Raw genomic sequence first — 13,407 nt, 5'->3', positions numbered from 1 at the left:
GACAATCTTGTACAACCTGTTCTTTGAACGTTGTACCTTCATAATCAACCTGTTGCCTGCATCATGAACCCTTAAGAATTCATGAAGCATCTCGATCTTATATCCCACTTCTGTCATCTGTCCTAGACTAAGTATATTACTTTGCAAGGCTGGGATGTAATATACCTCAGAGATGACTTGTTGCTCTCCATTTTTACATTCCAAGAGAATTGTACCTCTTCCTTTGATCTGAACTTTAGACCCGTCCCCAAAACGCACCTGCCCTGTTACTCTTTCATCAAGTTCTGCAAAGTACTCACGCACCCCTGTCATGTCGTTACTGGCCCCATTATCCAAGTACCATGTATCCTTCTCATTCCCTTTTGTTGTTGGGAACACTTTGTCTTCATTAAGCAATACCCAGTCATCTGTATCTTCACCCCCATACAGTTAACAAAAGAGCATGTTCTTCTTCTTGCACCTGTGTTAGATTGACATCAGCTTCCTTCCTCTTGGGATTTGGTCACTCCGATGCAAAGTGTCCAAACAAGTCACAATTGAAGCACTTTATGTGACTTTTGTCTCTTCCCTTTCCTCGACCATTGCTTGTATCTCGGAATGATTGATGATTGCCTCGACCGCCTCTACCCCTTGAACCTCTTCCTCGATAACCTCCTCGACCTCCCCTTTCATTAGAAGATCCACGACCTCTTCCTGCTGTACTAGGAGAGCCCTTTTGTGATTTTTGACCCATTTGCCCTTCAACATTCGAGTTTTCACCCCGAACTCATAGTCGACCTTCATAGGCTTTGAGTCTGCCAATAGCTTCTTCAAATGGCATTGTATCCAAGTCTGAATACTGTTCTATCGAGGCCACAAGTTGTAGAAATTTTTCTAGGGCAAAATCAAGCAATTTCCTCACCAAAGTACTATCTTCCATTGTTGCACCAAGGCTGATGTATTTCGAGTTTATCCCACTCAGCTTCCCTGCGAATTCATCTATGGAATCTCCTTCTTTCATCTTCAGTGCATCAAACTCACTTTTGAGTGTGTGCAATCTCGCCTTTTGCACTCGATCTGCACCCAGGTACCGGATTTTTAAAGATTCCCACACTTCCTTTGCAGTTTTCTTCTTGGCCACCTGCATGAGGATATCCTCTGGTATTGCTTGGAAGATGTAGGCTCGTGCCATCTTGTTCTTCTTCTCATCAACAGTCACTCCGACTGTTGGTTCTATGGATTCCCAAACACCTTGAGCATCCATGATAGCCTCCATCTTGATTGCCCATGTGGTATAGTTTGTTGAAGTCAACAATCGACACTGGAACGATACCCCACCGTTATCTTTTGGTACCTGTTGACTGGAACCTGTCATGTTGTCGTATCTTATGTATTTGGGCATAAACTGGAAAGCTCTGATACCAAGTGTTGGATCAGGCCCCTGTTAAGATCAAAAGTAGTATACCCAAATAAAGTAAAACACAGAATTGCAGGGAAAGATTCCCAGTTTTCTCCCTCTTATTTCTGATAATCAAAACAAATACTTACAAGCTTTTAAATAACAAACAAAACAAAGTAACTGCAAAGCTAAAACTGAATAAACGTGTGCTCCTAACTAGGTGGCAACTAAGCCACTTATTCCTATTGACAAGGTCAATTAAAGACCAAGTCAGAATTACTTTTTCCTCCACACATGATACTTTCAAATGGAAGTCGTTGAGGAGGCTCTTGCCCTTAACAAATATGAGTTACTTGGTTGACTACTCCAGGTAATGATTTCCTTTGAATCGTATAACGATTTTCATAGTTAGAATCAAATTAAAATTGATTCCATAGTTGGAATCAAATAGGAATTAGGAATGCACATGACTAAATCAGTTTTAAACTATTGGAATCAATTGACAATGATTAGCTATATTAATGCTTGCCAATTATTTAAGGTATGATGCTTTTTCCACTTATTTTTTTTTTATCTTTTTATTGTTTGAAGGAAACCAAATACTTATTTAATATGGTTTTAAAAACACAAATGTATGTGATTCTTACTATTTAGCATTTATTATTGCAACTTTCTTCGGTTACAGGGGAGATACGTCAGTTAAAAGAGGTTGTTGCTCAACAAAAGCTGCAAAAAAATGTTGAAGCGTGGGTTGCGATGGATGATGGAGCAATTGAGGATCTTTAATAATCACTATCCATTAAGGAAGATTATATAACAACTCACTATAAGTTGTGCAATTAGGTAATTTGTCAAGCTATTCCTTAGAAGAAACAAACCTTTTATGACATAGTTGTCTCTTTTGATTCTTACGTTGATTTTACGTTATACTTTATCATTTAGTGATGTCCTTTATATATAGTACAAACCAAAGGAAATAGCAACATATTTTACCTTTTTTTTACGTAGATGATGTATTTTAGTTGTCTATCCAAGATATCAAAATTACTTATAGTTATTTGCCCATTATAACAACCCATTAAAATTTTTATTACATATAGTAGCAATTTGCAACTCATAATAGCAATGTACTTATGTTTTATTACATGATCAAGCCTTCATATGAATTTCTTCAAGTATAATGATGTATTAGAAATAAGCAAAATTCTGATACTATAAGCCACAAGTAAACAAAAGTATGTTGCTTTTCTTGCATCTTTGGACCACCTTGCCTAACACCAATATCAATTATATTTCAACTAAAATGTTACAGATCACCACTAGATTACCTTGGTGTTGGTAGAAAATTACAAAAAAAATTACTAAGTGATTAAAATTTGATATTAAATGAGAATTAAAAGATAAACATTGATGAACAAATCTTATCTAAGTTATTTCCTATTTACCATTCAAAAAATATATAGTTTTGATTTTAACATATTTTAACAATTTATAATAGGAACAAAAAACAAATTTCCATTCACTAATAAATCTTAACAACATGAATTTCAAAAAAGAATAATCATAATAAGGTTTAAACATCAGTTATATAGGATATTGCACATGAAAATCGATAAATGGCAACAAATTAACAACATACCAACTAATTGTTTATGATTATGGTTATTGTCATGATGCAATCTAATTTTTGTGGTGGATAGATAAGATCATTCACTAAAATATTAGTTTAAATTCAAAATATTATTTGGTTTTTCATTTCTTGGTTTTTATTTATAAACATAGATTTGAATTTTGTTGTATATTCTTTTATAACAAGTCACTTATTATGTATTACTTATTTTAAGTGGGTATCCCTCTATTACACGGGTTATAACATACAGTACTTGTTAGTTGTGAACATAATAAAAACAATTATCCTATGCGTGCACATATTAACATTTATACTTGATGCCGAAAAATGGACTCAAATTCCAAGTTTTAATTTCATAACAAACAAAGAACTTCTTTATACACTATAGATCAAATCAGTCGAAAAACAAAACAAAAGAAAAAATCAAAACTTTAATTACAAACACTTGGGAATTTAGATGAAAATGTCCCAAATACCATGAAAAATCCAAGCTTCAAAGAATATGATCCACAAATACAATTGATAATCAATTGAGTGTGGATTTACAAGATTTGAATTCCTGCAACAATTTCCCATCTCGAATCCCAACAAGAAATTGGGCTAATCCTTCAAGAAACAGAGCTGCTTGATACACAGTTGTTACACTCACAATCTCCGATATCACATCCTTCCTCAGCCTATTCGCATCCATAACAATCCCTACCATCTCTTCCTCCATCTCCGCCGCAGCAGCCGCCGGAGACACCTCGCCTGAGCCGACTTTCTGAACAAACCCCGCTTGAGCTCTCCTTGCTCTGTTCATCAATGCCGGCACCATCAACCGCAGCCCACGTTCAATCTGATCGATTCTAGTTGTTAATTTACGTGACTGGATCTTCCAAGCATTCATTAATGGCCACTGTTTCTTCAAGAACTCGCAAGATTCACCCACTTCGATTTCGTCTTCGTCTTCTTCTTCCATTTCTTGTTCTTGTTGTTCTTGATAATCAAACTCTTCGTCTTCGTTCTCTGGTTCTTGAAGCGAGAAACTGTCGTCGTGTTGGAGGAGGTAGGAGCGGAGGAGGTTGGTGAAGAGGTAGGGGTGGAGGTCGCCAAGCCAGAGGAAAGGGAGTTCCATGGCGTTACGGTGGTCGACGGGGATGAGGATTTGAGAGACATCGGTGGAGGCGGCGAGGTCGAGGTTGTGGTAGTAGGATTTGAAGTGGTGGTGGAGGATTTCAACGTGGGCGGAGAGGAGGTTTGGGGAGGAGGTGGAGGTGGCGCAAGACATGTGGTGGCGGAGGATTGGGAGGTGGATTGTCTTCAGGGTGTCGATCCATATGGCGTAGTAGTCCCTGAATCGCCGGCGACTGGTGGGTTTCTTTCGAGCTGCAAATGCAATGATCATTAATTCATCAAACAATTAATCATTAATCATAATAAAATTCTTAAAGAAATTTTGAAATATGTTTATGAGAATGAATTACAGAGAGAGATTGAGAAACTTACATAAAGATCTGATCATCTTTTTGGGGGAAAAAGATTGGGAATCTTGAAGTGGGATTCGAGTTCTTCAGGAGATGAAAATCGAATTTATATAGATTTCCATTAAACTCCCACTGCATTTTCTTTTCGTTTCTATTTTGGGGGAGAAATCTACTTATAGATTTTGTTAGTATTATTGCCCTTATTTCTCTACATGATTTTAATTTTATTATTTATTTATATATTTTAATTTGTATCTCTTTTCCATAAATTGGAAATATAATCGATTTTGTTGGTTCTATTATCCGTTTAACCTTACTAAATATAAAAGGGTTTCACTTTTTTTTTTTTTGAAAGAGATGTAAAAGCGTTTCACTTATTAAACTTCATGGTGAATTTCTGAGATAATATAATATTTAATAAAAAAAAGTTGAAATATTCAAAATAAGATGGTTTAAATCATGTTCCCGATCTTAATCTTAAAATTTTACAATTTTAAAATTCTACAAGTCAAAAACAATCATAATCTCACTAAGATCTATCTGAAAGTTTTCTATTCCAATAATTCTCCACATCATAAAAGATTTATATTGAAAATTCAAAATGCTAACTATTAATAAATAAAATTGCTTTCAAGTTTAAACATTGGAAAAATGACCAAGGAGAATAATTATATTTTGAAATTGTTCAAAAAATATCATTTAAGTTTGGCATATAGAAAAATATATTATCAAAATAAGACTTTTATACAAAAAAATATTATCAAAATAAGACCTTTGCAGTTCGCACACAACACAACCACAAACACTCACAACTTAACTAGAAACAACTTATTTTGATAAAATTAAAGAGATTATTGTCTAGTTTCGAGTCATCTTAACTTAACTTGAAAACTTATTTACGTCTAGAATTATCAATGAGAACATCATTATATATAATGACGACTTATTTTAGTGGTGTGCAAAATCCACAACCAATATATGCATCGATCCATAGTACTAGATGTTTTTTTATTACCCAAACCAAAGATAAATGCAAGCGTGAGAAAAATGCATACATAAGGACCGTTTTTTCAATTTACTCTTCATTAATCATTAAATGATCAAATAAAAAGTTAAGGGGGTAAATATAGTAGTTCATGAATAACCAAGGGATTATTTATGCTTTCCCTAAAAATACCTAAGTAAAGGGCTAAATTTTATCGTGTCATCCTCTCCCCAATCATCTCTCCACCATGACACCACCCGCCACCATGACCACCACCACCACCATCCTCCTACTCTTCCTCACCCTTTTCCCCTCCGTCACTCTCCAACAACAATCCGATCTAGACTCAGACTGCACCAATCGCTGGATCCACATCCGTCACCTCCCATCACGTTTCAATCTCGATATCCTCACCAACTGCTCCGCCACCCACCACCCATTCTCCGACGACTTCTGCCCTTACATCTCCAACCATGGCCTTGGCACCAAAACCCACAACCAATCACACTCATGGTTCCGCACCGACCCTTCACTTCTCGAACTCTTCTTCCACCGCCGTATGCTCGAATATCCATGTCTCACCGCCGATCCTTCCGCCGCCGACGCCATCTACCTCCCGTACTATGCCGCCCTCGACTCCCTCCATTACCTCTACGGCCCCGATTACAACTCCTCCTCCCAACACGGCCTTCACCTCTACAATTTCCTCCGGTATCATGACTCGCCGGAGATCTGGCTCAACAACCAAGGCCACGACCATTTCCTGGTACTCGCCGGAAGCGCATGGGATTTCAGTCAGCCATTAGGTAACGATCCGCCGTTATGGGGCACTTCGTTTCTTGAATTGCCGGAGTTTTTCAACATTACCACATTAACTTTGGAATCAAGAGCTTATCCTTGGCAAGAACAATCAATCCCTTATCTCACATCATTCCATCCACCAAATCTAGCACTCTTCGATTCATGGGCTAAAAGGGTTCGTAGATCAAGAAGAACAACCCTAATGTTATTCGCCGGCGGCGGCGGGATCTCCTCCACACCCAATGTACGACGGAGCATCAGATTAGAATGCGACAACAGTTCCAAAATCGAAAACACAACTCAGAAAACCAACAACCAATATTCCAAATTCTGCGAATTTGTGGATTGTTCAAACGGGATCTGCGAGCATGATCCAATCAAATTCATGAAACCAATGTTACATTCTAGTTTCTGCCTGCAACCTCCGGGAGACACCCCAACACGACGATCAACATTTGATAGCATTCTCGCAGGCTGCATACCAGTGTTCTTCGAGGAACTATCAGCCAGAAAGCAATACGGATGGCATTTACCTGAAGACGAATACCATGAATTCTCTGTGATGATTCCGAAAGAGGAAGTCGTGTTTAAAGGGGTGAAGGTGTTGGAGATTTTGAAGGGGATTCCGAGAAGTGTAACGAGGAAGATGAGGGATAAATTGATTGAGATGATTCCCAGAATTATGTACAGAAAACATGGGAGTTCATTGGGTTTGAGGACGAAAAAAGATGCATTTGATATCGCCATTGAAGGTACACTTCAAAGGATTAAAGCCAGACTTGATGATGTTGCTGATAAATGACCGAATTTTTGGTAATTTATCAATTTCAAAATTATTATTATTGTACCATTGATTCACTAGATTTGTAGAAAGATTTCATGGTACTTTTATTTATTTATTTATATACATTGTAACATCTTACTTCTATTATCTTCTATTTAGATTATTCAAAATGAAATGTTGTAATTGGCATTGTTATAATTGTATAGATTATAGAAAAAGGAAATGTTGCAATGTGATAAAAATAGAAATAAGATTCAATAATAAACAAATATGGTAGCTATTTCTTGCATTTAACCAATTTATCATTATATCTTATTACTCTATTATGCTAAAATAATAATCTTTTAACAATTGGTAAAGATTTAAGAAAATTCTCACGAAGTTTTGCAAGATAAAATGCACAATGAAGAAAAAGAATGAAAATCTTATTAATGCTTTGCTACTTCACAACTAAGAACATGATAATGAAACATTAAAAAAAAAAACCTCTTCACCCTCACAAAAATGATCAAGATTTTGGAATTTTTTTCATACAAACTTCACAACATCTTTCTTCATTCTTCCTTTCTTCCCACTCAAAGTACACAAACCAATAATTGTAAAAAGACAATTCTACCCCCATCTGAGTATAGCAGAACCCCATGTAAGGCCAGCACCAAATCCAGCAGTGGCAATAGTTTGACCTTGTTTGACTTTCCCACTTCTAACTGCTTCATCTAACGCCAAAGGGATTGAAGCTGCACTTGTATTCCCATACTTTGCAAGATTCGATATCACTCTATCTTTTGGCACCTCCAATCTTGTTGCCACCCCATCAATGATCCTCTGGTTCGCCTGTCAAAATTACACAAATACCCTTCAATCTTCATGTGTGTCAAATTACATAAATACCCTTTTTCATGAAGTAATGGGACCCACACCCACCTGATGGAGCAGTAGCCAGTCGATATCTGACCGATTAAGACCAGCTTTTGCTAGTGAGGCCTCAATTGTCTGTGGGACAACACTCACAGCAAACCGAAACACTTCTGTTCCATTCATTTTTATACATGAAAAAGATGAATGATTAGGAGGGAACCCTAGAGCTGATCCGTTTGTACCCAGTGCATCGTTTGTTGTACTTTCTCTGATTCCAGCATTCAGGTGCCTGTTTGGGAAAAGGGTTATCGAAAAGTTTTGATTTTTTGAACAAATTTACAATCTTTCTTTAAAGAAACCAAAAAAAGTTTAAATTTTTTTCACGAATTGACAATCTTTCTTTAAAGAAACCAAAAAGTTTAAATTTTTTTCACAAATTTAGAATCTTTCTTTAAAGAAACCTGTTGCCATCTCCATCACTGTGAAAGTCAAAACCAAATAAACCGTCCTCTTCGCTGTCACATGCCTGTTGAAATTCCAAGAATACCCTTTAAGACATACAATTTAAAAATTAAAAAACAAAAAAGTTAAAAGAAAACAGACATACCTGGACAAGAACAGCACCAGCTCCATCACCAAAGAGAATGCATGTCCCTCTATCTGTCCAATCAACAAAACGTGAGAGTGAATCTGCTCCAATCACAAGTACATTCTTGAAACCACCACCTGTAAATCATAAAATAAAAATCAAGAAATGACACCAAAAGGGCAAATTGCAATGAATAACAGCATACTTTACTCTCACTACAAATATGGGCAATGTACTTTATTGTTTACCCCAAGTATGTTGATATTTATGTGTAAAGATTTGTAAGTACATTGCTATTATGGGAATAGAAATCGATTGGACCCAAAAAAAACAATCTTTATACCTCGAATGTAGCAAGAAGCTGAAACTAAGCCTAATACAAATCCACTACAAGCAGCTGTAATGTCAAAAGCAAGTGGATTCCCTTTACATCCAAGTGCTTTTTGAATCTGAAATATGATAGAAATAAATAAAAATGGTAATACAAAAAAGATTATTAAATTTAGTTACTTGAAAAAAGAAAACGATTGAACCTGTGGAGCACCACCGAATAGATCTTCTGGGGTTGATGTACACAATAAGATAAGGTCAACATCATCAGGTTTGACTTCTGCCATTTCTAATGCTTTTTGAGCTGCTTCTACAGCAAGACCAGTCATGCTTTCGTTACCTGTATTATATGATTTATAGAATCTATTTTTAGATTGTTAAAGAAATGATATGAAAGAAACAATAAATCAAGAAGTGGATGAATAAAATAATAACCTGTAAGAATTCGTCTGTTACGAATTCCAGTTCTTGCAGATATCCATTCATCATTAGTATCAACAATTTTAGCAAGATCATCGTTAGAAATCTGGAGATGAGGTACAGCTGATCCACATCCAACTAGTTTGCAACCCTTGCTTACCAGCCTGTTAATTGGATGATTGAAAAAAAAAGAATTATAATAATCGGCAAATCTTGTAAATTCACATGCAACTGCAAATAAGGCGAAATGATCTTGATGTCGTTCTAAACAAAGATTCTGTTTGGCTTTTGATGTAGCTTATTGTATAAATCTGCAGGTAGCAAGATTCTTTAGTGCTTCAAATCAGATAAAACTTAAAATCATAACGTTTTGTTATAAAATTTTGAAAAAATGTAGATTTCGAAGTTGAAGATCCATAAACTGAAGGCTAGAAATGAAAGGGGATAAAGGAATTTGCATAGGAATGTATGTCGATTTTGAAGTTATGATTCATGAACTCCGCTTAAGAAGATGAGAAGTAAAATAAATTGACCTAAATGAATTAGATTTATAGATTTTTGAAGTGGGAATTGGGAAATTAGCTCCTTTGACTTCGAAAGTCAAAATGCATACTCACCGATACGACAATGATATGCTAGTAATAGTGTACTCTAATGATTTGAACCAAAATCAGATTGATTCGCTTTCCAACAAACCCAACTTAAACCCACAAATTTGTCGATTATGAATTAGAAAACGAGCCCATGAGTAATTTCAAACGAAAACCAATGAAAACAAAACTTAGAAATAGGAACTAACCTGGGCGAACGAGATTCAGGAGGGGAAAAACTCTCAACTCCTTGAGAAGTACTGGAGCAGCGTATCCTTTTGGAGATTACATCAGGGCAACGAAACCCAGAACGATTGAGATTAATAGATGAAGAGATTCTCATAGTTGGAGTGAAAAACCCAGATGCATTCGCCATTTACTGAGCAATCAAGATCCAATTTGAAGCAAATAGTTAGCTAATTTATAATGGTGAAAGGAGAAAATGCGAAGCATGAATGGATTAAGATGTGAAAGGATTGAAGAATGGATGATTGAGAAGAACGATGGTTCATATGTGTGTGGTTTAAAGTTTGCGGAGCAGTCGAAGCTCAAAGCAGAAGGCGACCATGCCAATTTGCCAACTGCAATTTGAGAGGAAACTCCGAGGCGAATAAAGAAAACACAAAACTATGGATTTATGTCTACACAATCCGTAGGTGTATTTTCTATTTTTTTAGTATAAATTGTTTGTATAGATTTTGGACATAATAAAACAGGATTAAATTCGTAAAAAATAATAATATGAATGATATATATAAAACAATTATATTTTAATTATTTTTAAAAGTTTAAACATAAACATTAATTTTTATTTCGGGTGAATGAAAGTCATATATATATATATATATATATATATATATATATATATATATATATATATATATATATTAATTTTCATTACATTTTGAAGTGATTTTTCATTTAACCAAATGGTATGTGATAACCTTTTAAACCAACAAATAAGAAGTCATTTCATAAATGAATATGTTATTTCGTAAAATATATATGATGTCACGTTAATACATTAGAAGTCGTGTTAGTTTTAAAACTTTTAAACTGAAACAGAGAGTCTGAATGGTTCGTCGCAATAAAATTTTCTTAAATAAATTATATGGCTTTTATGGACCAAAATATACTACCCAAAAATGACACATCATGTAATTTGTTTGTTATATTTTTAACCTTGTTCGTATTTATAAAACAATTATATTCATAGATATTATGATTATGCAGTATTTTATATTAGTAGATTTTTAATTAAACTTAAATAATTTTTATGTTTAAGTTAACTTTTATCATAAAGTTTAAAATAATAATTCATTGACGAAGCCTTAAAGATGTAGGTAAAAATATGTTAAAGGTTCAAAACCATGCATATTCAAAACATTGTTAGTGCGGTATGATTGACCTTTTATGTAGACATTGTGGCAGATTAACATATCAGATGGTATAGTTTATTGTTTTTTGTTTGTTTACTAATTATTCCACTTAAATTAGTGCTTTTATACAACAATTTATTATATTTTAAAAAAGAGAAATTTCCGTCAAAATCCTATTATTTTATATGAATAAGTCTCAAACTAAAATTTGTATACGAAAAACATTAATTACCGGTAAAAATGACAATTTGACCCATTTTTTCCGGTTTACCGGTTTCATTAATTATGTGGACGCCTAGTCATTAAATGAGTTGGGAAATCTCCATTAAAGTATCATTATTTTAACATAATTTACGAACAAGTATGAAACTAAAGTTTGTTTACAAAATACATGAATTACCGATAAAAATGATGATTTGACTATTTTATCCTTGTAACACATATTTTATCGGTTTCATTATTGGTCTGAACACATTGTCATTAAATGAGCTTATGAGATGAATATATTGAGTTATATAATGTTATGTTTATTGTAAAACATGATATCCTATTGAATTATATATTTTTTGGAATATGAACTGCATACAATAATTACATGAACTAGCAACAACTTCATCATTTTTAAAGTTTATAAGAAATTTCAAATTGTCTATTTATTTTTATGTAACTTAGTATATCCATCGCATCAGCTCATTTCCATCTTTTTTTTTTCGGTTGCACACATTTTATCGGTTTCATTGCTAACCTCGACGTCTAGTCATCAAATAAGTTAATGAGATGGATATCAAGTTCTATTGTAAACATAACATTATATAACACATCCTATCCATCTCATCATTTCCTTTAATGACTAGGCTTCCAGGTCAACAATGACATCGATAAAATGTGTGTTATAGGGAGAAAAATGTCAAATCATCATTTTTACCGGCAATTCATGTTTTTTCGTAAATAAATTTTAATTTGACACTTATTCGTAAATTAGAGTAAAATAACCAGACTTTAATAAAGATTTCTCCAACTCATTTAATGACTAGGCGTCCACGTCAACAACGCAACCAGTAAAGCTTGAAAAAAAGTCAAATAGTCATTTTTACTTGTAATTCATGTTATTTCGTAAACACATTTTAGTTTATGATTTATTCGTAAATTAGGGTAAAAATAATGAGACTTTAATGAAGATTTTCATTTTTAAAAACTACATTATTTTGATACATTTAAGGTTGGATCAGTAAAATTTGGTAACAATTTTGGTCATAAATCCTGTTGTACAATAATCTCTTATTAGTAGTTGGAATATAATTTCTAGAATTTATTGGTATTTAATTGATTTAAACAGTTTGTTTTTGGTGACCTCCATTAATAATAGTTCCAACCAGGGATGAGATTTAAAAACGAAAAACTAGACTGGAACCGAAACCTTTAGAACTGAAATATGTAGAGTCAGTCATGGTTCTGGGTTTAAAGAATGACTTTATTTGGTTCCGGATAATCCGGGTTTTGGGTCATTTGGGTATGGGTAAACCGGATTTAAGAATTGTAACTGGTTTTTGTGAAAAGTTTAAAACATATATATCTCATTCGTTTAAAGTCGTATTGACATGAGGTTTTTTCCAGAGTGTAGTTTATAGTTTGTACATGATTTTATACTATAATTTTGTCGTTTTTAGTTTCATATTCATTAACTTACAGTCCTCCAAAGTTGGAATATCAAAGCTGATTTTTTTTATGTTTTTCAGCTTTTTTTATATTCTATCAAAGTTTTAAAACATGCATATCTAATTCGTTTGAATCGGATTACCATGCGGTTTTCTCCAATGTGTAGTTTATAGTATGTACACGATTTTAGACTATAATTTTGTCATTTTTGGTTCATATTCGTTGACTTACAGTCCACCAAAGTCGAGATATCAAAGCTGGAAATAATCTGTTTTTCAACCTTTTTTTTATTCTGTGGAATTTTAAAACATACATATTTAATTCGTTTGAAGTCGGATTATCATTAGGTTTTTTCCAACGTGTAGTTAATTTTGTCAATTTTGGTTTAATATTCAAGGACTTACAGTCCCCGAAGTCAAGATATCAAAGTTTGAAAATTTTCAAAGTTCAACCCACTAAGCAATTACCAAAAAATTTCGGTTTTCCCTGGTTTTCCGGTTCTAGACCAACTTTACCCTAAACCGGTTCCTATATACTAGTC

General features: G+C 34.1%; 3 protein-coding genes across 3 annotated transcripts; 1 reads left to right on the top strand and 2 right to left on the bottom strand.

Annotated features, from left to right (window-relative positions):
* Window positions 1–3,336: 3,336 nt before the first annotated feature.
* On the bottom strand, window positions 3,337–4,623 carry INP1 (transcription factor). Its single transcript, XM_079056268.1, has 2 exons — window positions 4,497–4,623; window positions 3,337–4,376 (listed from the first exon to the last, which is right to left on the bottom strand). The coding sequence occupies exons 1-2, from the start codon at window positions 4,510–4,512 to the stop codon at window positions 3,535–3,537; spliced, it is 858 nt and encodes a 285-aa protein (XP_078912394.1). The 5' UTR covers window positions 4,513–4,623; the 3' UTR covers window positions 3,337–3,534.
* Window positions 4,624–5,633: 1,010 nt separating this feature from the next.
* LOC145120606 (Exostosin family protein) lies at window positions 5,634–7,227 on the top strand. The gene has a single exon (XM_079056406.1). It carries the CDS (start codon window positions 5,707–5,709, stop codon window positions 7,060–7,062), a length of 1,356 nt encoding a protein of 451 aa, XP_078912532.1. The 5' UTR covers window positions 5,634–5,706; the 3' UTR covers window positions 7,063–7,227.
* A 221-nt stretch (window positions 7,228–7,448) lies between these two features.
* LOC145120164 (beta-ketoacyl-[acyl-carrier-protein] synthase III A, chloroplastic-like) lies at window positions 7,449–10,467 on the bottom strand. Its single transcript, XM_079055970.1, has 8 exons — window positions 10,041–10,467; window positions 9,257–9,405; window positions 9,025–9,161; window positions 8,835–8,940; window positions 8,510–8,628; window positions 8,364–8,428; window positions 7,969–8,191; window positions 7,449–7,878 (listed from the first exon to the last, which is right to left on the bottom strand). Exons 1-8 carry the CDS (start codon window positions 10,205–10,207, stop codon window positions 7,657–7,659), a joined length of 1,188 nt encoding a protein of 395 aa, XP_078912096.1. The 5' UTR covers window positions 10,208–10,467; the 3' UTR covers window positions 7,449–7,656.
* Between the last annotated feature and the right edge of the window lie 2,940 nt (window positions 10,468–13,407).

The sequence above is a fragment of the Lactuca virosa genome, chromosome 6 (genome assembly GCF_052849685.1).
Source record: "Lactuca virosa cultivar CGN04683 chromosome 6, Lactuca_virosa_CGN04683_v6, whole genome shotgun sequence".
Taxonomy (NCBI): Eukaryota; Viridiplantae; Streptophyta; class Magnoliopsida; order Asterales; family Asteraceae; genus Lactuca; species Lactuca virosa.
The sequence above is the reverse complement of the archived record's forward strand: the minus strand, read 5'-3'. Positions and strand labels throughout refer to the sequence as shown.